Consider the following 25,803-nt stretch of genomic DNA (forward strand, 5'->3'; position numbering starts at 1 on the left):
AAACTTCACTCCTGCTCTAAAACTTGCCTGGGTCTCTCTCTCTCTGTGCCTTATGCCCCTTGGCTGAATTCTTTCCTCCGAGGAGGCAAGAATCAAATTGCTGCAGACCTGTATGGATCTGCTGCTGCTAACATCACCAACATCTGAGGCTTCCTTCTGTGAGTTATGTTCCTTATTCTCTTCTGATCATGGCCATTCACCTTTCTTTCCTTTGAACTCAACTCTGTATTTTTCACTTGGGGTGGTGAAAAGGTAATATTTTTTTCAGTGTTCCTCTACTTGTATAACGGGTTCCTACTCATCTAGTTGGTCATATTTCCAGACCCAGAAAGTTGGTATGTAATACGCTGTTAAACCTGAGAATAATTATCTTACCACCAGAATTTCTAGAACAGAAGTCATACACTTGCAGTGCTAGGATAAACCCAACCCGCAGATGTGTTTCTGTTTGGCCTGGACACTTTTGGCCCACACTATGTTTTTTAAAAAATCTCCCTGTAGGAGCCAACTTTTAAAAATCAAGGGATTTCACATAAGAATACAGATTTTCTAGTTTTTCTTTAAAAACTGAAAGATTTGGCAACAGCAGGCCCATCTTCCATCATAGTACAACCAGCTGGAGTTTAGAAGCACCTGCTCTCCATAGTCAGAGCACATGTTCTGTTTGCTAGAATCTCTCTCCCCCTTCACATTGTCCTATTCAGCTTACTTCACCTTTTAGATGACCTACCTGCCCTCTACGGAAGATATTCTAATTTGCTATTCCAGCCCTAAACTACAAATTGCATCAAGATGTCAAATGTGAATTTTTCTGGTAGACTGGAAGCTCCATGAGGGCAAGAACTGTTGCCAGCTTGTTCTCCACTTTATTCTCCACACCCTGCATGGTGCCTGACTTGTGGTGAGCATTCAATATTTTTATATTTTGAATGAATGAATTAAAGAAGGGATGAGCTATTCTAAAAATAAACAGCCCAACAGTCCAAACAACTCTGTGTTGGAAACCTCTCCAAAATGTTGGCAACACTGAAGCCCTTAATGTTTACATCCTGAGAATTATCCAGTCTTAAGTAATCACAGGCAGCAATGTAGCAAGTGGAAGTTTGTTACTCATTTCCCATATGGTTTTCAACAAGTCTCTTAATTTTCCTCTGTCGCCAACTCTCCTTTGGAGAATGGGCAAAAATACTTCTCTATTCAAAGAAATAACACTAAGATATTCCGTGTTTCTCCGACAAGCTGTGCTGCATATACATGTGACCTGGTATTATAAGGGTCGGTTTTATGCAGCCAAGTCAGCATGGGAAAATCTTAAGTGCACCTGGAAAGAAGCTAGGGTGTAATTTCCAGAAATGGGTTATTGAATGACAGCTTCCCCTTTGGTCCAGTGAGAAATTTAATTTGCTAAGGACTCAACACAGGAAGCATTTGCCGATTAAAAATATGTCTAAACAGATGTTCTGCTTAGCCTGGAAGAAGGATCTTAATGCAACTGTCATTATTGGATTTTCTTGGATTACTACTATCTGGAATCGGAGTCCAAATAGAAGGATGTAATTATTTATTATGGCCAAGAGTCCTGCATTTGAAGAGGAGCTCAGGGCGTCTGACAGGATTTAACACGCTAGGGGTAGGGTTGAGGGGGGATAAAGCCCATTTAAATTCTCTGGCTCTGGGAGTGAGCCCTGTCCTCTCTGAAAGAGCAAAGCGGTTGTTGCTTTTCAATCTTCTATTTCCAGCTGAAGGCACAGCCATGTCATAAACAGAACCGGGCCTGAGCCAGCCTTCTCCAGTGAGGAAGTGCAATTTTTAGATTAGGCAATTGGTCATTCCCACACTGGAAATAAACACGCTGACAGCCCAGCCATCTGCATAACCCTCACCCCAAAGGTGATGGGTGAATTTGCACCTCACCTGCAGCAATCTCGAAAGGCTGAAGGCCCCTAAGTAAAGGGGAGACTAGACCATTCTGCACAGTGGTTCTCAAACCTGGCTGCACATTAGATTCAACTGGGGAGCTTTTAAAAAATTCTGGTGTCTGCCTCCCTGCTCTGAGATTGAGAATCAATTGGCCTTAGAGTGGAGTCAAGGCACCTGCAGTTTCTAAAGCTCCCCAGGTGATTACAAAGCTCAGTGAAGTTTGGGAACCACTGATACAGCCCAAAGGTTAAGATCAAGGGGTTTGGGGTCAGGGGGACTTAAGCTCAAGATAAATGCTGCCATTTGCTACCTACATGGCTTTGGACAAATCACTTCCCCTTCGGAGCCTCACTTCCTGCTGCAGGGCGGTGGTGACCCAGGTAATGAATGTCAAATGCCTGCGGTGAGTAAGGGCTCAGTGTGAGCTGCCACAATGGCTACGAAAGTCTGCATTTGAGACAGGCTAAAAAGGAAGGCCTGAAGTTCGTGGGGCTCAGTTGTTACACCCAAGTAAACTGACATAAGTGATGTTAGGAATTCCAGCGTCGAGTGCTGTTTTGCACCCAAGTTTGTGGGATGCCTGTCCTCTGGTTCAACCAGATTCCATTATTATTTGCTTTCACACAAAGCCCCTAGGAAATGTTACTGAAAGTGAAAGGTCCATTCTCTTTCATGAATATGGTTCTGGAAATCAGGCTCTATCAAAACAGTCACAGCTTCATTCATGGAGCAGTTGCACACTCCATTTCATTAATCCCATTATCAGCCCTGAAATGCATGCTGAGCTCTCATCTCCAGAGGAGGGAGAGCCTTCTGACCAAAGGGTCTGCCGGAGGGGATGTTGAGTGAGCATTTCAGCCCTTTCCCCCTCCCCAAAGCTGGAGGCACAAATCCCCACCGTCAGGGCTGAGGGGAGCCACATAATGCCAGGAAATAAACCTGCTGCCGAAACTGGGCGCTTCCCTCAGATCCTTTCTCCTGCCTGGGCGGTCTCTTTTCCTGGGGGTGGTGGAAGGGAGGCAAGTTGTGATTAAAGGGAACCTGAGATTGACACAACATGTCTTATCTTTCATTCAAATAAAAGCAAGAGGCATCCAGCGCTGGCGCCGACAGCATCCTGAGGGTTGGGATGGGAAGGATGGAGGGACTGGTTAGAACGGCCTGCCCTCACCTCACTTCGAGATTTCCTTCCTCCTCAGGACTGCCCTGGATGCTTAAAGACATGCTTGTCTGCTGCTGTAATGCAGAGTGGAGGGACTGGCCTAGCCTGCATATTCCTTATCCTCTTCGAACAAACCAGGGCCATTTGGGGGAACTGCAGACTAGGGGACTGCTATCATCACCCTCCCTGAAAAGCCCAAGATTTTTTGTTGCAGTGTGGGTGCTGTGCACAACCCCACTAGAGGCAGAATTTTAATGGGCCACAGCCGCCGTCTTCCTTCCTGTCCTCTGTAATTGTGTTTCTATGCAGCTGTTGCACAGCTGTGGAATCCCAGTCCAGAGGTAGATGATGCACTTTCAATGCTGGATAATATAATTCCTGGAGGTGGAGGTGGAAGAGCTACATTCCTTGAGCCTCTTTTAAGTTCCAGACACCTGGCTATGTGCTTTACATAAATATTATTTCTAATTCCCTCTAAACCTCATACAAGCAGTTAAATAACTTATCCAAAGTCATAGCTACTAAGTGGGTGAGCTGGGATTCAAACCCAAGTGTGTCTGACTGTCCAAGTTTATAGTTGGGTCATTTTACACCCAACGAACTAGTAAATATCAAAAACTCTGACAATATCTATTGCTGGGGAGCAGAGGCAAGGGGGGGGAAGGTGGTAGATAGTCTCCAAATATGGCCGCCAAGTCCCCTTATCCCTGTGAGGTCATGCCGCTTCTCTCGTGAAGGAGTAGAATCTATTTCTCTCTCCTTGAATCTGGTCTGGTCGTTTGGCTTATTTTGTTAATAGAACGTAGCAGAAGTAGCATTCTTGAAGTTTTGAGTCCAGGCCTTAAATGGACTGGCAACTTCTGCTCCTTCCCTCTGGGAAGCCAATCACCATGCTATGAAAAGTTTCTGATTAGACAACTGAATGGTGACAGTCTGCATGGAGAGCAGGGCCACAAGGAGGCACACTGGGGCACTGGAGGTGTAGCTAAAGTTTTTTTGGATCTTCCAGCCCAGTCCACCTGCTAGATAAATTCAGTCAAGTGAGTGACCCCAGATGGCATCAGCCAAAGAACCACCCTACTGAACCCAGTCAACCCCCAGAATCATGAAAATAACAAACTATTGTTTGAAGTCACTAAGTTTGGGTGTGGTCTTTATGCAACAATAAATCACATAAATAAGGAAGAAAAATGAGTGTGGCATCTTTGTCACTGCAGTGTGATGACAAACCCTGCTGAATTCATTCACACATGCTCCATTTTTACCACTAAGTGCTGATCATTTGTGGCAAAGTGAAGGACCATTGAGTACCAGATGTCTGGGGAGCCCAAAAACTTATAAGTCAAAATACCCTTAAATAAGCAAAGCAGAAAAACACGGATCTGAAAGCAAGCCCTGCACATAGTCCAAACAACAAGCTGTATAGCTAAGAAACAAATGCAGATTAGTTACATGGGTGACTAAAGGATCTGCCTCTCTCTAAAAGAAGTCAAATTGAAGAGGAAGATCAACAACCCAATAGGAAAATGGGCACAGGACAGGAAGAGGCGATTCCCACTGACAAACATAGGAAAAAATGTTCAACGGCACCAGCAGTCAGAGGAGTACAAATTAAATATCAATAAGCCACAGCTTACTTGTTAAAAACACTGATAATGAGTTCTCCCTACTGCTAGTAAGAATATGGGAAAGGAGTACACTTATAAGTTGCTATGGAAATGTGAATTGTTACACCTTTTGAAACACAACCTAGCAACATCTATTACAAGCACACTAAATATGTAAGGATATATGTTCAGAAACGTTTACTGCAGTCATTATTCATGATGGCAAAAGCTTGAAGTGAACTGAATGCTAATTGATAAGGAAAACACTGAATAAATTATGATCCGTCCATATCAGTAATATCTACTCAAAAGAATACATTTAAGTTATAACTAGTGCCTTGGAGGGGTTGTGCCCATGAGGTATTGATGACGAAAGCATGATGCAGAAAAAATGTGTATCAAATATGATTCTATGTTTTAAAACAATGACAAAGCCTGTATCTGTATTTATGTTTAGATGTGTGCTTATATACGTATATCTCTGTATATATATCAATGTATGTGCATGGAGAAAAATATGAAGGCTGTATACAAAGTCACTAGCATGCATAACCTGGGAAAGCGTAGAGGGTTGATAAGTGGAAAAAAGAACCTGAAAGGAGGTGGCCACATTAAAGAGAAAAGAAAAAGAAGATAACACTTTTTAAAGTATGATGATATTATTACATTTATGCATTTGTGTAAAATTACATATATGCAAGTATATATGTAAAAATGTAAAATAGCATGAAAGCTGAAACACAAAATAAATAATGATTTCTATTTCATTCCTACATAGGCATCCGTGAGACATAAGATTCTGGCATTTAAAAATTATTCCTTGGCCAGGTGCGGTGGCTCACGCCTGTAATCCCAGCACTTTGGGATGCCGAGGTGGGCAGATCACGAGGTCAGTAGACCGAGACCATCCTGGCTAACACGGTGAAACCCCGTCTCTACTAAAAATACAAAACATTAGCCGGGCATGGTGGCGGGCGCCTGTAGTCCCAGCTACTCGGGAGGCTGAGGCAGGAGAATGGCGTGAACCCAGGAGGCGGAGCTTGCAGTGAGCTGAGATCGCACCACTGCACTCCAGCCTGGGCGACAGAGTGAGACTCCACCTCAAAAAAAAAAAAAAAATTTTCTTTTGCTTTGCTGTGAAGTTTGTGTAGAAGAAATACCACTGCTGACTGTGAATCATGATTCCTGCAGGATGCAGGCCAGACGGAAGTCCAGCAGCCCCTCTCCTCCAGCACTGCTTCTGAACAGGAGAAGCTTCTCCAAAATAGATGTGTCCAGTGATCTCCGAGCTAGAAACTCTTAAACAACCAGCAGACCACACTTAGGTCTGAGCATCTGCATATAGACAGGCAGTGGCAGTGCTTCTGGGCAGGCTCCTGGCTCCCTGCCCACAGCCAACCAGCACCTCACCTGCTTCCCACTTAGTAGCCTATGGAGTCTCTAGTCTACACCTCCCCCACAATCCCCACTCCAGTTTTATTTTTCTTCTTTGCCTCCCTCACCCATTCATTCTCTCAGACACTCAGTTCTCAAAGCCACATTATTTGCCCCTCCCAGGTCTTCAGGGGCTTCAACTCACGATCCATGCACAAAGCAGAAAAGTCCAGCCAAGAGAGCAGAGTTTATCTGAGAGCTATGCTGTTCCTGACCACCAAATGCTGCTAGTCTACACCTCCCCCACAATCCCCACTCCAGTTTTATTTTTCTTCTTTGCCTCCCTCACCCATTCATTCTCTCAGACACTCAGTTCTCAAAGCCACATTATTTGCCCCTCCCAGGTCTTCAGGGGCTTCAACTCACGATCCATGCACAAAGCAGAAAAGTCCAGCCAAGAGAGCAGAGTTTATCTGAGAGCTATGCTGTTCCTGACCACCAAATGCTGCCCTTCCATCCCTTTCGCCAGCAGCATGCCAGCCCCACTCACGTCCACAGACTTCAGTGCTTCTAGTCCATCTCAGCCAGTGAGATAGGAAAAGATTCCATAAGAGCTATCCAAGGCCATGGACTAGGGAAGGGAGAATGGGAGTGACTGCTTAATGAATACAGAGTCTGCTTTGAGGGTGATGAAAAAGTTCTGGAACTCAATAGGGGTAATGGTTACATAGCATTGTGAATGTACTTAATGCCACTAAAGGGTATGCTTTAAAATGGTAAGTCTTATGTCACGTGTATTTTTCCACAACTGAAAGAAAACAAGGTACCCAAAGACCTGGTGAGGGCTCACATTACCCTTTCCAGCTTCCTTGGTGCCAGTGTCCATGGCTGTGGTGTCTGGGCTGCTCTCAGATGCCTGCTCTTCAAGCCCACCTAGAGGAATGGAGAAGAAAGAGGCATGAGGACACATCAGCCTTCTCTGCATCAGCACCAAGGGATGAGGGAGCAAACCTGGTCACCTGGGGAGGATCAGAATCACCGTGGATTCGTAAGCTTCATTCCACAAATCAACTGAGCCCTTACCACATGGCCCCACGCTATTCTAGATGTGAGGGCAAAAACAAACCTGCTTTGTTTAATAACCACACACATCAGTCGCAAATTAATAAAAGTATAACTCTCCTGGATCATTTCAAGAGCACCCAGAATCAAATTTACAAAGTTACCAGGCAACCCCAAAATCAGCTTCCTCACGCGCCCCCCACCTCCATAAGAAAGGCCAAATGCAAATAGGATCCTCTCTGGGCCTGGAGTCCGCCTGGTGCAGAACGCAGGGAGATATGCCCAGTGCTGCTGAATACTCAGTGTGTCCCGTGACTGCTGCCTTTGTTACCCTGTGCACTCTCTTAGTATTCGGGTTTCCTCTGTGGGGTAAGTCTCCGTGTAGGAACCTACTGTGTTGACCTTATAAATTAGACTCCATAGACGCTCTGTTCACGAAGGACAGTGATGCTTGTACGTGTTTGCTAGTAGCCATCATTTATAAAATGTGTTAACATTTGTCTCTACCAGGAATGTGGCCAATCACCAAATATCTGTTTGACCTACTATGGGCCAGGTGCAATTCCAGGCACCACGGATCCAGCAGTGAACGAGGCAGGTGAGTTCCTGCTCTCAAGAGGTGTCCATTCTAATTGGAAAGCTGGACCATAAACCGCAGGTAAGTAAATTCGTGAATGAGATCATTGCAGGTTTGGAAAATGCTCTGAAGAAGATCAAAACCAGTGTGTGATAGAACGTGATGGGAGGAGCTGCTTATCTGGTGGTTGGAGAGGGGCCTCAGGGAGGTGGGATGGCAGTGAGATCTGAAAGGCAGGAATGATCTGGCCATGTGGAGATCTGGCCAGAGGATCCTCCGCAGGGGAAGGATCCAGAAGGAGCCTAGACGGGGATTGAGCTTGTCATGAGAGGGACAGCTGCAGTGGGCAAGTGGGAACAGGGCCAGAGGGGGAGGCAGGCCCACACGGCCTTGCCAACCAGGCTGTGTTTTGTGACTTTATTCTCTTTGTTACAGGAACCCTGCAGAGGGTTTAAAGCATGAGAGGAATGTGTTTTTATCTGTGTTTTACCAAGATTGCCCTGGGACACAGGCAGACAAAAGCAGAAGCGGGGTGAACAGTTAGGAGCCTTGCAAGTGTCCGAGTGAGACAGGGTGGTGGCGTGGACCAGACACTGCAGTGGAGGTGCTGGGACCTGTCGTGTTAGGGAACAGTCATAGGCAGAGCTCACAGGTAGGGCTAGTGGATTCGATCTGAGGAAAGACAGGGGCCACCAATGCCACCTGCCCTTGGAATTTGAATAACTGGGTGGGTAGTGACACCAGGGAGCAGATTTGAGGACAAAGACTATGTCCAGGAGAGACTATTACACACACGAAACCACATCAAAGCAACCAAAGGACAATCTATTTTTAAACAAAAATATTATTTCTTGCATTTATTTAGAAACTTACAGCTTACAAGTCAGTTTCCCTCTCCCCTTTAACCCTTATCAGAACACTTTATGTGTAATCCCATTTTCCAGAGGAGAGAACTGAGGCACAAAATGTTTAACCCAGGGTTGCCTAGCCCATCAGGGAAGCTAAGGGCTCGGGACACAGTCTCCTGGTCAGACACCCGGTGGTCTTCCCTGGCCCCACAGATAAAGGCTTCCCACGCTGCTCAACCAAGGCTCACATGGCACCACGAACCCAACCCCTAGGCCTGTATGACCCTGGAGACAGCCACGTGGTCCCGCTCCCAACTCCTCACATGCAGGCCATCACTTTCCCTTTCTGTGACCATGACCTGGGCAGTGGCTGCAGCTGCCAGATCTCCTGTAGAGAAGGTCCCACTACAGCCAGGCGGAGATGGGAGGATCCGCGCCTGCATCCTGCTCGTTCCGCTGCCTCCTGGCCAACCCGGAATCCACTCACACACTCCCTGCAGCTGCCGGGTGTTCGCTGCCAGCTCCTGGCCCTCTGGGTATTCATCCAGTTGCAGCAATATCATTTCCTCTCGGGCTAAAGGTCAGGGGAAATCCTGATGGTATGAAATCTCTCAGCAGCAGACGAACGTACCACCTGTGGTGTGGAGGCGAGCTGGAGCCGGCGCTCTGGGTCTAGCTCAGCCTCACTCAGCTGTGCAACTGTGGTGGGGAACTCAGGTGTTAGTATTTTTCATCTGTCAAATGGGCTATTGCAAGGACCAAATGAGGTAATGGGTTTGTTTGGGCATTCGTTCATTCAACAAATATCTATCCAACACCTGCTACAGGCCAGACACTGTGTCTGCTGCTTGGGATATGATGCAGAAGAAACTGTACCCTGACTTCATGGAAATTATATTCTGATGAAGGGTAGGGGAAAAAATGACAAACAAATAGCGAACCAGATATTTAGGTCTGGAGGATGTAGGTGGATATCTGGAGAGAAGCATTTCAAACTATGGGAACAGCAAGTGCAAAGGCCCTGGGGTGGGAGTGTGCTTGGCCGGGGGGAGGTGGGTACGACTGGAATGAAATGAGTGAGGAAGAGAGAAGGAGATGATGAGGTCAGCAGGCAATGGAGGGTCTGGAGAATCTGCTCATATGGGGCCTTGCAGGCCATTCAGGATTTTGGCTTTTATTCTGAGTGAACTAGATGGGATCCAGAGGACATGAAAGGGCTTTGTTACTGCACTGGTTTTGTATATGACAGGGATAATATGTAGTGAATAGGAGTGGGGAGACCAAGTGCCCCCCAGTGATGGAGGGGGGAAAGAATTAGTGTTTACTAAGTCCCAATTATGGTGCAAACCATGTGCTAAGAACAGTGCCAAGTGCTTTTCCTCACCTTCAGTTTTATATATGCAGTCTCATGAAGACCCAATAACAAACGGAGCATGAACAGATGAGGAAACAAGGCTCCAAGAGGTGAAATGACTTGCTTGTCTTGAGGAAGCAGAGAGAGTTAGTAAAAGTGATGGCTGGAGGTGGTTCCTGTCTGACCCCCAAGCCTGTACTCCTTCTCTTCAGCCTCAGTCACAGAAAGAATGAAGAGAACAAGGGAGGTGCCTGGTAGAGGCTGCTTATTCCCAGGGGATACAAGGCATTGCCCATCCAGGAGGTCTGTAAGAAGACATATGAAGTCATGGGTCTAGCTCAGCTTGAGATAAGGCTGGAGCCATGGCAGTTAAGAATATAGAGCCCTCCTCTGTCCTTATCAACAAGAGATGGAAGGTTCTGTCTTTTATCTCAGAAAGGAAGCAAATCTCATGCTTCCAGCACTGTCTACGGGGGACCTACCTGGAGTTAATGTGGCTTGGCCACATTTCATCTCCTGATGAAAACACTTCCATGGCTCCCCCCTGCCCTTGGGATAGATTCCACCTCCTAACACCACTGATGAGGCCCTTAGTGATATGGCCCTGCCAGCCTCCTCCACCAGGTGCCTCAAGCCTCCTGTCCTTCTACTCCCTCCACTGCCACTCTGTGCTCAGCTGCATTAAGTGACTTAGAGTGCCTTGGCTTTCTATTTTCCTCTTATTGCACACTTTCCTCAACCACACCCACCTCTTCATCTGGCCAAACCCTACTGGTCCTTCAAGTCTCCATGTAGGCACCACTTCCTCTGAGTATCCGCCCTCTTGGGGTAAAAGTCATTCTCTCTGTTCCCACAGCCCCTGGCCTTATTCACCACCCTCTCCACAAGGTACTGGGATCCATTTACTCAGCTGAATCCCCCATGATTTAGCTTTTCACATCTTGAAAGAAGGGATTTTGTTATGTCTAACAATGAATACCCAGCACCAGACCTGGCACATGGCAGGTACTGAGTAAAATACAGAACGGATGGATGAAGGGATGGATGGATGGGTAGGTGGGTGAATGAATGCATGGATGGATGGATGGATGGATGGATGGATGGATGGATGGACATACGAGTCATGTAGGCAGTGTTTAAAAAGAGAAATCAATCATTTCTAACTCAGCTTAACTGTTGGAAAAAAATTGTCTTTATCAGCTTTTATGGAGAGAAGGAGGCAGCTATTCTTCAAACAATGGCTCTGAACTTTGGCTGCGGTTTGAATCACCTGGGAAGCCTTTAAAAAAATACTGGCGTCTGGGTCGCCCCCCTCCCCGCCCCAGGTTTTTATTTAATTGGTCTGGGGCATGGCCTGGGAATGGGGAGTTTAAAGAGTTCCCCAGGTGATTCTATGGTGCAGCCAAGGTTTAGATTTGCCACTCAGAGCACCCTGTAAGAGGAAGCCTCACCTTGTGCTATTTTCTTACTCCCAACCTCTCTCCTCCTGAGCTCACCAGGAACGGAAGACATGGACTTGGAGACAGACACTTTGAACACTAGGAAAAACCATGTCTCACATCGAAATCGATGAAAAGTGTTTCTCCGTTTCAATAAAAACTGGCAAATGAGTACGACAGGTGTGGCTCTGGCTATAACTGCAGCTGCAGGCACCATAGAACAAGGAAGAGAGAAACAGCCTGATGCAGACAAAGACTGAGGGCAGGGAGGGGAGAGCTTTCAGGGTATGGGGATGTATTTTTCCTTGGGTGTGATTGCAAGACAAAAAAAAAGTTTGAAAAAAATACATATATATCCCCATATTTGATCTTTGCTTAATTACCTCTTTGGTGAGAGGATATGCAAAGACCTTGTAGATTTCATTAGTCACAGAGGTTTATTCAGACGTCTCCTTTGCATAAGAAACCCAGGCTTACAGCTGGTCTCTGGGAAAGAATGCCCTCCAGGCCTTGAAAAGAGAGCTCCCGGCCTGTTCAAGCTCTCACTGAAACACAGAAGAGGTCAGCGGCCCGTGATGCATGGGCCCGGCTGAAATGTTTCTATCCAGCATTTGCAATTCAATCCCACAGTTTCCTTTATGGAACAATTCACTAAATTCAGAGTTGTTCTTTTTTCTAATTCACCATATAATTCACCTCCCAAGTTCAATTAAGAAGCAATCTGTTAGCAACTTTGGGAGCAAGCTGCTTTTCTTTGGGAAAGCCCAATTTTCTTCCGCTCTCAACAAAAAGTGCCTTAATTAGATGCATCATATGAGACATTGATGTACACACAACGCCCCCCACCATAATTAATGAAATATTAACTGTATACACCCATAGACATCTAGGCAGAAAGAGATGGGCTTTTCCAAAGCCCTAGGGGTAAAGCCTTGTGCCATAGATTAATATTGCCCATCTGAACAACAGTGACTATGAATTCATATTCATTAATATCATTCATAAACAAAACTCTATATTAATTATTCCTTTCATCTCTTATTCTTAAAGACTAACATTACTTGGTCCTTGGTTCTCTTGAACATGAGAATACCTACCATTTTTTAACTGCCAGCATTTAACTTTAAATGCCAATTCTTTGCAGGTACTTCACATATGTTCTCTATTTAATCCCCAAGCCAATTTTCTAAGGTGGGTATTATTCCCATTTTATATGCAGGGTAACCGAGGCTTAGAGCACTTAAGACATCACTAGGGACACACCGCCATTGGGTGGAGAAGTTGAGATTCTCTCCATATCGGTCTGATATCAAAGCCCTTCATAGACATTACATACTAAAGAAACCTTGCAGGACGGCAGCCTTAGCTCTCATGTTTACTCATTTTTTAATACTGTATTTACAGCTTTGACCCACGAGAGCTAAATCTATCATAAAACTGCAGTGCTTTACTTTAAGAAAAAGAAAAAAATATATATCCAGCACAAGATCCTAAAAATCACTTTATTCCTACTCCATTCATTCAGTACGCCTTGGTGGAGCACCTGCTTTGGGCAGCACTGTGCTGGGTTCCTGCAGGCAGTGCCTGCCCTCTTGGTGCCTGCATTCTGATTGAGGGGATGGAAATTAACAATAAATAATGAGATCATTTCGTGGGATTAAGCACTTTGAGGAAATTAAAACAGAGTTGTATGTCAGAGCAGTGGGGGATGGGAGTCCTAGGAGGGTCTCTCAGAGTCGGTGACATTTGAGCTAAGTGATGAGAGATGGATATCCATCTGGGGACAGTATTCTAGCAAAAAACAAACAAACAAAAACTGCAAGGAAAAAAGTCCTGAGGAGGGGAAGTAAGAGTCCAACGTGGCTGGAGCTGGGGCTGGCGAGCAAGATAGGAACTGTCACCTGCGAGGGACACAGGTCCAGCTCACGGCCAGCTAGAGCAAGACCCTTGACTCTTACCTTTCTGACCATGTCTTAGGCCTTCTTAATTTGCTGGGCCTTTAGGTCACATGTAATCTGCACAGCAATCCTGTAAATAAGTACTGTTATTCCTCTTTTAAGGAGGAGAAAACTGAGGCTCATGAATAAGTTGTTCAAGGTCACCCAGCTAGTCAATGATTGAATGTGCATTTCAAAGAGGGCCCGTCTGACTCCAGAATCCATGCTCACAAAGCCTGCCCTCTACCCTAGACGGGTACAGGTGTGGCCTGAGCAAGCATCCCGGGGAAGGGCAATGAATGAATGAATGAAACATCTGCACAACTTTGTTGGAAAATTACCTGCAAGACACATCAATCAGGTGAAGTATTCATTATTCATTAGAAAAAAATTAAAAGGCAAAGCCCTTTTAAAAGGTTGATTCAGGAATGAACAAGGCAATCGCTACAGCACTAAAGCAATCAATGTGTAATCTTAAGCGATTCAATGCCAAGTAACTTTTATATCTGTGCCAAATTTCATATGCTACAGAAGAGAAAGGGAAAATGAGTTAAAAGACCATTGCCAGATTTTGTTTGTGAAATGATTTAATATTGGCAAGTGTATAATAAAATGGGAATGCTTATATACTCCTGGTGAAGGAGGACTATAAATTGGTAACACTTCATGAGGTAATTTCACAGGACTAATCAAAATCTTTTAAAACAGGCAATAAGGCTGGGTGCAGTGGCTCACACCTGTAATCCCAGCACTTCGGGAGGCAGAGGCGGGCGGATCACGTGAGGTCAGGAGTTCAAGACCAACCTGCTCAACATGGCGAAATCCCGTCTCTACTAAGAATACAAAAATTAGCCAGGCATGGTGGCGCACACCTGTAATTACAGCTACTCAGGAGGCTGAGGCAGGAGAAACATTTGAGCCCAGGAGGTGGAGTGGCAGTGAGCTGAGATCACACCACTGCACTCCAGCCTGGATGATGAAATGAGACTCTGTCTCAAAAAAATAAAATAAAAATAAATAAAACAGGCAATAATATGACTTCTAGATACCTGTATTAAGGAATTAATTGGCAATGAAGTCAAAGGATGTTCTTCTCAACATTTTGTATAATAAAAAAGGCTATAGCAACTACACCCCAAACAGGGGTGGTGAAATAAATTATGACATAATAGAACACTACGTAACCTTTTAAACTGTTTTAGAAGGAAGTTTACTAGGTGAGAAAGTGCTCGGATTATAAGTCAAAAAACAGGTTAGGAAATATAATTCAATATAAATTCAGTATAAATTCAATAGAATCCAGTATGATTACATCTTTTCTTTAAAAAAATAGGCAAAAAACATGCCGAAAAAATGCTGGATGGAAATCACCACACTGTCCATTGTGATTATCTCTGGTGGTGACTCTGGGGTGAATTTTATTTTCTTATATACTTTTGTAATTTCCAAATTTTGTTCAACATATTACTTTATAATCAGGAAACAGAGGCTTATTTTTTAAAAGAACTAGATTACATCATACACTATGCCTGCACTTTGTAGTGTGCGCCTGCACACACACACACACACACACACACACACACACACACAGTTGTCAGGGAAACCTTTTTCTGATGAGAAAGAAACATAGTTGTGTTTATGCAGATGGAAAAGTTGTAATCCAATCTTTTTTTTTTCTGCTTTTCTGCTCTGATCACAGAAAGAAAAAATACCGAGTCCACACCTTGGCAAGATGGAGGAAAGAAAAGCTTTTGAGGGGGAATGAGACGGGACCTGCCAGTGCTTTCTCTCAGACAGTGCTGGGAGGGCTCTTCTGAGATCCCATCTCCCATTCTCTAGTCAAGATCACTGGCTCCTGCCTGGGTCCTGGCACTGGCTGATGAAGTCTCAGAATTTGCTTCTGCCCCCAGGCAGAGGCCCTCATGCAAATTTGAGCTGTTTCCAGTGCCTTCAGCCAGAAGTCCATTTTGCTTGGTGTTGGACCCTCCTCTCCTCCTGCATGCCTGCGTCTGCATTCTCCCTGTTCTCTGGTTGTTGGATGAGTGACTGCCAGACCTTCCCCTTAGGCATGCTCTTAGAGTACCTCTGTTGCTCACCTGGCATCAAACCTCCAGTTCTCCCCTGGCCCCTGGACTCCAGGTATCCTTGTCTACCTGGTCCATATCTATTAAATCTTTTATGGCCTTGGCTTCTTGGCTGTACCCATTATTTATTGTTGTATATCAAACCATCCCTCCTCATAGGGTTGTTATGAAGATTGAGAGATAATACATGCAAGGCAGAAAACAATGCCTGGCCTGTAATCAGCACTCATTGAGTTAGTGATCATAGCTATTATTATTATCCTTATTGACTCTAACTGTTCTGAAGTCTGAAGGAGCAGAATAGATTGAAACAATAAGCCATATTTTATACCTGAAGCACCACAAGCTGAGGAAGAAGTTCAAGTTCTCCTCAAAGCAGATTTAACAAAACCAAGTTTAGGCTGAGAACCCATGGACAGTCATTGACAGTGAAAGGAAGGCATCCCACTGTTCCCCAGGCATGGTATTTCTTTAAACCTTTCCCCATGTGGTGCTTGCCCATAACAATGTGAGATATCAAATAGCAGTAAAAAAATTAACTAAAGATAAATTAGCCAGGCATGGTGGCGGGTGCCTATAGTCCCAGCTACTTGGGAGGCTGGCGTGAACCCAGGAGGCAGAGCTTGCAGTGAGCCATGATCGCACCACTGCACTCCAGCCTGGGTGACAGAGTGAGACTCCGTCTCAAAAAAAATAAAATTAAATAAATAAATAATTTATTAAAGGTATAATCTAAGAAAGGACTCAAGTGACTAGGTTATATGGAGTCATCCTGTTATCCCTGGGACAGTGGAGCTGGTTGGCCAAGATACACTGGGTAATTAATTGTCAGAGGCGTTTGAATCAGAGCAACTCCATCTCAAATAGGGGATGGGTAAAATAAGGCTGAGACCTACTGGGCTGCATTCCCAGGAGGTTAAGGCGTTCTTAGTCACAGGATGAGATAGGAGGTCAGCACGAGGTACAGGTCATAAAGACCTTGCTGATAAAACAGGTTGTGGGAAAGAAGCCGGCCCAAACCTACCAAAACTAAGATGGCCACAAGAGTGACCTCTGGTCGTCCTCACTGCTACACTCCCACCAGCACCGTGATAATTTACAAATGCCATGGCAACATCATGAAGTTACCCTATATGATCTAAAAGGGGGAGGCATGAATAATCCACCCCTTGTTTAGCATATTATCAAGAAATAATCATAAGAATGGGCAACCAGCAGCCCTTTTGGGCTTCTCTGCCTATGGAGTAGCCATTCTTTCATTCCTTTACTTTCCTAATAAACTTGGTTTCACTTTATGGATTCACCTCAAATTCTTTCTTGTGCAAGATCCAAGAACCCTCTCTTGGGGTCTGGATCGGCACCCCTTTCCAGTAACATAATGGCTTCCAAATTGCAGGCTAGAGCTTCACTGAGGAAACTGACCGTGTTTATTGGTTATTTTGTATGTGCCAAGGACTGTGCTTGCTACCTTATGAGCATTTCCTCGTTTAGTTCTTAGCACAGTCCTGTGAGGTAGAGTCTATCACTAGCTTTAGTTACAAATGAGAGAAGTGGGGATTAGGTAGTAAGAAGGTAGTAAGAGGCAAAACCCAGATTCAATCCCAGACCCATCTGACTCTACCGATAGCCTTTATAATACAAGGCTAGGTATTCCAGCCTCAATCCTCGATAGCAAATACCCCAATAGGAAAGGTCAGGAAAATCCTAGCTCCTTGCTCCCTGGGCAAGACAAAAGGTCACCTTCACAAGGAGATCTTTCAGAGTGCATATCTCAAGGACGATTCTGAAGGCTCACGGACACATGTGTGTATTCTGAGGTGTGAAGTTCCCAGGAGACAGGGGCAGGGCCTCTGAGGAAGAGGAGAAGAGAGGAGCTGGCAAGGAGAAGAAGACAGATGACACATGAGGCCTGAGTCCACAGAGAAGCTGTCCCTGGTAACCTGCTCTCTGCCTCCCCAGGGTAACTCCATTCCACCAGGGAGCTGCCCTAAGGGCACTGACAGTCAGACCTCTCAGCCGCCAAACCAGGAATCAGACCAGAAGTCCTTGAAGACTGAGCAGGTCCTTCCTCAGGAATAGAAAATTGTCCCCTCCAGACATAAAGGAGGGCCCCTTCAATTCGGGCTGAGCTCAGAACCACTGGACGCCCTCGGAGCCATCCAAGGTGCAGACCTCTGGCCAGGGCTTACCACCTGCCTCAAATCAAATCAGATCCACAATGTGCCAGGGTATGTGGGAGACACAGCTGTGACCCAGGCACTGCCCACCTGCAGGAGACACAAGGCACAAAGAACAGTGCAAGCAACCTGGTGAAGGAACTCGTACTCCCAGCCTGGTCCCCAGGGGAGCTTGCTGGAGGCAGCATTAAGGACAAGAAGGTTTTCAACAAACAGGGATGGGAGGGAGTCAGTTAGGATAGAACATAGGAGGGAAACAACACGTCCAATTTGGTAGCACAGCTTTTCTGACCCCAGTGGTTTTGGAAAGATACCTAATTTCTCTGAGCCTCAATTTTCTCATCCATACAAATGGGAATAATAGGTGCTAACTTTTCAGGTTGTGAGCAGCACCTAATGCTATGTCTGGCACATTGTAGGGACCCAGACATAGCCTTACTGATGATTATTTTTGGGTCCCCTTGGAAGGCCTCAACCTCCCGTATCTTGGTGACCACACTGCAGCCTAGGCCGTGGCCAGGACCACGGCTGAACCAGCCTCCCTGCCTCCTCAGGGAAAGCTCTTCCCAGGCCCCAGCCTGCTGCACCCCAGCCTCCCTCTATACAGGACTGCCCGGAACTCACCTGGCTGAATGACAGCTTGTCTCTGTCCTACCCCATGGTCCAGACTTCAGCAGGGTGTTCAGAGCACATTCTGGTTTCATTTAGTCGGAGGAAAGGGAGAGAGGGAAGGGAAGGCAGATAGGAAGGAAGTAGCTGCTCCTTCCTTCACAGAAACAACTGTCAGCCGAACAGCCACTGGGGCCTGGCTCTTTTTGGTTCAGTGAAATTGTAGAGGGAAACTCCTTTTCCTCAAGGGCTCTCAGGGGATTCTTAAGGGGCCTCTTGTTCATGCAGACTTCCAGAAGTTTCTAAGCGGGGTGCTTTCTGAAGCAGGAAGGAGTCGAGTATGGTGGCTATGGAGCCATAGAAATGCTTGGGGGTAGGATGGGGAGCCTTCAAGGCTGAGGGTGAAGAGGAAGGGACAGCAGGGATCTGGGCGCACAGCGGGACACCAGTTAAATTCTTCCCAGAGATGCTGAAGGCCAAAAATTGGACTGGAGGCTAAAAGCCTAAGAGGAAGGTTCTAGAATAAACTTCTCAGCCTCCATTTGTTTCCTTCATGCCCACTGAGCATCATCGGCAATGATCTCATTTATTCGCTTATGTTTTTATTGTCTGCCTCCCCAACACCTTCTAAAATGTAAGCTCCATCTCCTTTGCTGATGTCTCCCCAGCTCTGGGATGGTGCCTGGCCTATAAGAGGTGGTGGCTGCTGGGGGCTGGGGTGGGAGGATTGGTGGGGAGGGGAATAGGGAAAAGGGAGGCTGTAGGATGTGAGGCCAGCAGGACGTGGATGCTGCTCGCCAGGCAGGAAACCATGATGTTCTGAGGTGTGGAGAGAGGGAAGAGAGCTGCTTAGGTGATGAGACAACCACTACCCTGCTGGATGGGAGGAGATGAAGGGAAAGCCTAGCTCTGCTCTCAGAGACCTGACAAAGGCACCCACTTGGCCATTCTTCACACTAAAATTTGTCCGCCAGGTGCGGTGGCTCACGCCTATAATCCCAGCACTTTGGGAGGCCGAGGCAGGCAGATCACCTGAGGTCACGAGTTCGAGACCAGCCTACCCAACATGGAGAAACGCTGTCTCTACTAAAAATACCAAAATTAGCCAGACTTGGTGGCGGGCACCTGTAATCCCAGCTACTCAGGAGGCTGAGGCAGGAGAATCGCTTGAACCTGGGAGGAGGAGGTTGCAGTGAGCCAAGATTGCGCCATTGCACTCCAGCCTGGGAGACAAGAGCGAGACTTCGTCTCAAAAAAAAAAAAAAAAATCAGCCAGGCGTGGTGGCACACACCTGTAGTCCCAGCTACTACGGAGTCTGAGGTGGGAGAATTGCTTGAACCCAGGAGGCAGAGGTTGCAGTGAGCTGAAATCGTGCCACTGCACTCCGGCCTGGGCAACAGGGCAAGACTCTGTCAAAAAAGAAAAAAAAAAAGAAATCTGTCAATAGAAAGGAAAATGTGGCCAGGAGCAGTGGCTCACACCTATAATTCCAGCACTTTGGGAGGTCAAGGTGGGAGGATTACTTGAGGCCAAGAGTTCAACACCAGCCTGGGCAACATTACAAGAACCTTGTCTCTACAAAAAAATTTAAAAACAAAGAAAAAACAAGGAAAAAAGAGAGCCCAATCAGAGTGATCAACATGAGACTTGGAATAACTTTAATAGGAAATGTGTATAACTGCAAGAGGAGAATTATGCATTTTTATCGCAATTTATGAAAATGATAAATAAGTAACAGAGAGAGATTCCATGTTCCTCAATGGAAAGGGTAAATGCTATGATGTGTCATTTTCCCCAAATGAAGTTATGGGTTTAATGCAATCATGACCTAAATTCTAAGAGAATTTTGCTGGAATCCTCTCATGTTTTTGTAGAAAATGTTCCTCAAATTCATCAAGAAGAATAAATGAGTGAGACTCTTCAAGAAATTTCAAAAAGTCAAGAGCAAGGGCAATGAAGAAGGATGTACCCACCAAATATTAAAACATATAAGGCTGGGTGCAGTTGCTCACACCTGTAATCCCAGAACTTTGGGAGGTTGAGGCAGGCAGATCACTTGAGATCAGGAGTTTGAGACCAGTCTGGCCAACATGGTGAAACCCCGTCTCCACTGAAAATACAAAAATCAGCTGGCACCCCTGTAATCCCAGCTACTCGGGAGGCTGAGGCAAAGGAAAATCACTTGAATCAGTGAGGCAGAGGTTGCAGTCAGCCAAAATTGTGCCACTGCACTCCAGCCTGAGTGACAGAGCAAGATCCTGTTTAAAAAAAAAAAAAAAAAAAAAAAATATATATATATATATATATATATATATATATATATATAGCAGCTAAAATGAAAAGACACACGGATGGCTGGATATAAATGCTAACCCTATATATAAAAACACACTCTCTGATAGAGGAGACATCACAGACACAGGGAAAATATGAAATAGATGGTACTGAGATTATTATTTAGAAACTGGGGGATATCAATCCTACCCCAAAATAAAACCCAAATGGATTGAAAGAAAGTATAAGAAAGAAATTTCAAGTACAAATAAACCATACAGAAAAACTCTACCAAAAAATAAATTATTTCCCAAAGCTTCAGTAAGAATAATTTTTTTTAAGTTTAGAAGTTTAAGAAAATTTGGTTTGACATATTTAACTTCAAAAGCCTTAAAAGTTTGTATAAAATTTCAAAACCTTTGTATGTGTTGAGTAATTCTCCAAAATGAAAACAAACCACTCATACAAGGGAAAATACCTCCATTGAAGATAATAAATGATTACTATCCATATTATATAATTTGCCCATGCAAATCAATGAGAAAAACTTTGTATTCAATAGACACATGGAGAGGGGAAATTGGCAAACACATCACAGAAGAAATTCTAATTTAGTAGATGCTATATATAGACTGAATGTTTTTGTGCCCCCTCAAAATTCATATGTTGAAATTGTAACCCTCCAATGTGATGGTATCTGGAGGTGGGACCTTTGAGAGGTCACGAGGGATCAGTCCTCATGAATGAGCTCATGCCTGATATGGTTTGGCTTTGTGTCCGTTCCCAAATCTCATGTCAAATTGTAATGTCCAGTGTTGGAGGAGGGGCCTGGTGGGGTGTGATTGGATCATGGGGGCAGACTTCCTCCTTGCTGTTCTCATGATAGTGAGTGAGTTCTCACAAGATCTGATTGTTTAAATGTGTGTAGCACTTCCCCCTTCTTTCGCTCTCTTCTGCCACCATGTGAAGATGTGCCTGTTTTCTCTTCGCCTTCCTTGTAAGTTTCCTGAGGACTCCCCAGCCATGCTTCCTGTACAGCCTGTGGAACTATGAGTCAATTAAACCTCTTTTCTTCATAAATCGCCCAGTCTCAGGTAGTTCCTTATAGCAATGTGAGAACAGACTAATACAATGCCCTTATAAAAGAGACCCCAGAGAACTCTCTCATCCCTTCTGCCATGTGAAAACACCACAAGAAGATACCATCTATGAACCAGGAAGCAGGTGCTACCCAGAAACTGAACCTGCCAGCACCTTGATCTTGGACTTCCCAGCCTCCAGAACTGTGAGAAATCAATTTCTGTCATTTATCAGCCACCTAGTCTATGACATTCTGTTACCGCAGCCCAAACCAACTAAGAGAGTAGATAATCATATAGAAGACGTTTAGCCTTGAGAAATGAAGATAAAAGCAAATACAAGATACCACTTTCCAGCTGTTAAATTAGCAAAATAAAAAATTTAATGGTATGGCTCAATCATGAAGAGTCTGGTGGAAGTGGACTTTTCATTGTGTGAGCAGTTTATTCAGCAAGTTTATTATGCATCTAAAATGTGCCCATCACAGGACTAGGCACTGGGAATGCACCAATACATAAGAATTCACATACCTCAGGCAGAGTCCATGGTCCAGTATGGGAGGAAGAGGAAGCAATGTGGGCATCCAGAGGCTGCCCAGAGAAGGGTTGACTGATCTGGATGGAAAGGCAGGAGGGGAGTGGCAAAGATCTTCCACACATGGAGGTGTGGATGAGGGCAGCCTACAGAGGGGAGGCACAAGGCCTCAGCCCAAGCTCTGCCTGAATCTGATCCCAGCACGCCTTTCCAACTTCTCTCCCTAACTCCCAGGTCTCACCCTCCTGCCAACCACCCTGGACTCTACACTTCCTGTGCTGCTCAGTTCTCACTGCCAAATTCTCACCTCCATGCCTTTGTTTAGCCTCTGCCTTCCACCTGCAATGACTCCCCTGCACTGCAACCCTGATGAAAATCCTTCAAGGCCCACCTCAATCTCTTCCATGAAGCCATCTCTGTCCTCTGTGCTTCTTTTACATCTCTTCCAAGGCCTTGTGCTCATGCATTAATTCCCTCATTTGACAAGCTTCCATAGGGCACCTCTCTGTGCCAGGCACCATCCCAGGTGCCAGAGAGACAAAAGCGAATCAGATACAGTCACCACCCCCAAGGAGCTCCTGACCCTCACCATATCAGTCCCATAGTATAATTCTGTGTGACCCCATCTATCACCCCTATAAGACGCTCTACTCCTTAAGAACTGGAGCAACGTCCTCTGCATCTCCACCCACACGGTGTTCACAGCAGACGCTTACAAAATATGTCCAGGTGAAGTGGACTGAATTGGATTGGCCAGTACTTGCATATATTATCTCAGTTAATTCTCACTGCATCTGTGTGGGCCATTATTATTGTGAGGTATTATTATCTGTAAGTTATTATTATTGTTATCCCCATTTTACAGATGAGGAGACTGAGGCTCAGTGAGGTAAAGTCCTTGGCCTGTGGTCACTGTGGTGTTTAGCACAGCTGAGAGGGTCTGCCTCCCTGCCCAGCCCTTTGCCTCACTGTTCCTTCCCCTAGTGTTCTAACAGGAGCAGATATGGAGGATGAAAACCTCCAGACAGTGCAGAATATTCAGTGAGGTACTTTTGTCCTGCAGAAATAAGACACTGTCAATTCTCATTACTTGAAGTAGTTATGTTCTCTAAAGTTGTTGTGAGTAAATATCAGTGGCTGATAAATGACAGAAATTGATTTCTCATAGTTCTGGAGGCTGGGAAGTCCAAGTTCACTAAACTAGTGAACACCTAACCATTGCTCCCAGGAGATCAATATACACTCTAGTATAAAGTACAGTACTGTCTACTGTATACTGCACAACATGTAGTGCTCTATACTATACTGGTCACAACATTTTCATCAACCGATAGATACATAACCTTGTTTTATGTGTGTTTCTGTTTAAAGACACCTAATTTAATATCTATCATTAGGTCATTAACATTGGATTCCCAGCCAACAACACTATATTTATAACTCATGCCTGAATGAAATTTATCTAACAGAGGGACTTTCTCCATAAGGCACATCACAGCCGTCTTGCAATTAGGAACACCGCTAGTCAGCACTTCAGCACTATACTTGGGGGCCATGTTAAATAGCAAAATCACCCACAAAAAGCACAAAAATGCTTAAAATATGGCACTAAATATAGCACAAGAAGGACACTTGTTTACAGTATGTGAGTTGAAACAAGAAGGCAGATCATCCGGCCTCAGCTGGGAACATGCAAATTGGGAGACTCAAATTTTTCGTTGCTTTGCACATGTCTGTGAATAACCAAAAAAGTGCCATGAATATTGATTTTTAGGGTTACAAATAAATGTTTGCAAGTAGGCAAATTCACGAATATAAAATCTGTGAGGATCAACTGTACCTCACTAAAGAAAACAGAAGGGAGAGGTGTTCGATTTGATGGGCCCAAGGACCCCCATGTGGTTCCCGAAGCCAGCACGGATGGGCTCCTTACGGTCATGTCTTCCGAGGCATTGAGCCTGCAGCTTCTCACTGCATCAGAGCAGGAAAGCAAACGAACGCAGCAAACGAAGCCAGCTCTCAAGACCCAACGTTCATTTCAGAGTAATAAAGGAGAGCCCCTGAGAAAGGGGCCGGTCCTGGCCCATCAGCAGCAGGTAGTCAGGTATCGGGAAGGACCTGAACCTGGGGCTCATGACCTGTGTTCTCCCAGCATGATGGACCAGACTTCGGGACCTCAGGCAAACCAGGGACTCCTCTGGGTCTCCATGTCCTCCACTGTGAAAGGGCAGAAGGATCCCGTTTGGTTCCACAACTGACACAAATTAGAGTTGTGAGGGGGCTTCAAGCACCACCCAAATGCAAAATGCCTTTGCCAGGCTCCCGGGCAGGGGGAGGGGGACACTGGGGGTGATCCTCAGTGGCTGTGACAAGGGCATGCTGGGCCACCAGTGCACCCAGCTCCAGCTCCCTTGGGACCTTCGTCTACACATACAGGATGCCATTTAGCAGGGCAGACGCAGCTCACGGCCCCACATGGGAAGTGAACCTGTCACCTGGCCTCATTAGTTTTTCAGTTTGACCAAATGAGTAAAAAATAATAAATGGAAAACAGTCATCTACTAATAAGTGGACCAGCCAGGGCAGCAGAGCTGAGTCCTGTCAGGGCTGAACTGGGGCAGTGAAGTGGAGATCAGGACCCAGAGCCAACCAGGAATTCAAAGAAAGAAACGAAGAGAGGAACAAAACCCCCAAGCCCTCTCTCAGGGCACTGGAGGAGCATAGAGCTTTGAGGCAGGAGCCCAGAGCCTGCTGAATGGAGACCTTTTCTGTAGAAGCTGCCAGAACAGGCCAGGTACGGTGGCTGACACCTGTAATCCCAACACTTTGGGAGGCTGAGGCAGGAGGACTGCTTGAGTCAGGAGTAGGATTACTTGAGTCAGGAGTTCAAGACCAGTCTGGCCAACATGGTGAAACCCCATCTCTACTGAAAATACAAAAATTAGCCAGGTGTGGTGGTGTGCACCTGTAATCCCAGCTACTTGGGAAGCTGGGGCAAGAGAATCACGTGATCCCAGGAGGTGGAGGTTGCAGTGAGCCGAGATTGTGCCACTGCACTCCAGTCTGGGTGGCAGAGCCAGATTCCATCTCAAAAATAAATAAATAAATAAATAAATAAAACATTAAAAAAAGAAGAAGAAACTGCCAGAACATGGAAAGATTCAATCTGTGAGCAGTCACAACTCTGGCTCCCCTACACCCTAGAATGTTAGCCTTGTGAGCGGCAGCAGTACAGGCAGGGATGGATTGCGCACTTAGCACATGCCAGCCCGGGGCAGGAAGCAGAGTGCCCAGATAGCAATTAATCCAACAACTGTAAGCTCCCTGGAGGCAGAAATGGTATATTCCACCAAGGGTCTTGCACAGTGCTTAACATGATACTGCTTCTGTATCAATAGTGTCTACACAACCTGCTTTCAAACAAGCTTGCAATTCCTTTTAAGAGAAGACATATCCATAATACATGTTTTCAAATAGAAATAAAAATTCTTAAATGTAAACAGAAATGCAAATAAATATACCCCAAAATAAAGTTATACAGTTTGAGGACTGAACACTGAATTTAAATCTGAGCTCTGAAAAGCAGAAAGGGTTGCCTACACTCAGGGATTAAGTCTTTCTCACTACCTGATTTGTCCTTACAAAAAAATCTTAGGATTTTATCACATGGTCTTTGCATAAATGCAATAGATCCAATGAAGATTTACAGATGTCTCAGAAGGCAAGCCAGACTCATTAGGTCATAGAAAGAGAAGCAAGGAACT

The 25,803-nt window shown here is 45.3% G+C and overlaps 1 protein-coding gene across 1 annotated transcript in view; it reads right to left on the minus strand.

Annotated features, from left to right (window-relative positions):
* The window catches only part of TLL2 (tolloid like 2), a 151,024-nt gene that overhangs the window by 75,956 nt on the left and 49,265 nt on the right, over positions 1-25,803 (minus strand). Inside the window, exon 3 of the mRNA XM_003825413.4 lies at positions 6,919-6,996. Within this exon, the coding sequence (XP_003825461.1) occupies positions 6,919-6,996 (78 nt within the window). The remainder of the gene's footprint in view (positions 1-6,918; positions 6,997-25,803) is intronic.

Source organism: Pan paniscus, chromosome 8, assembly GCF_029289425.2.
Source record: "Pan paniscus chromosome 8, NHGRI_mPanPan1-v2.0_pri, whole genome shotgun sequence".
Taxonomy (NCBI): domain Eukaryota; kingdom Metazoa; phylum Chordata; class Mammalia; order Primates; family Hominidae; genus Pan; species Pan paniscus.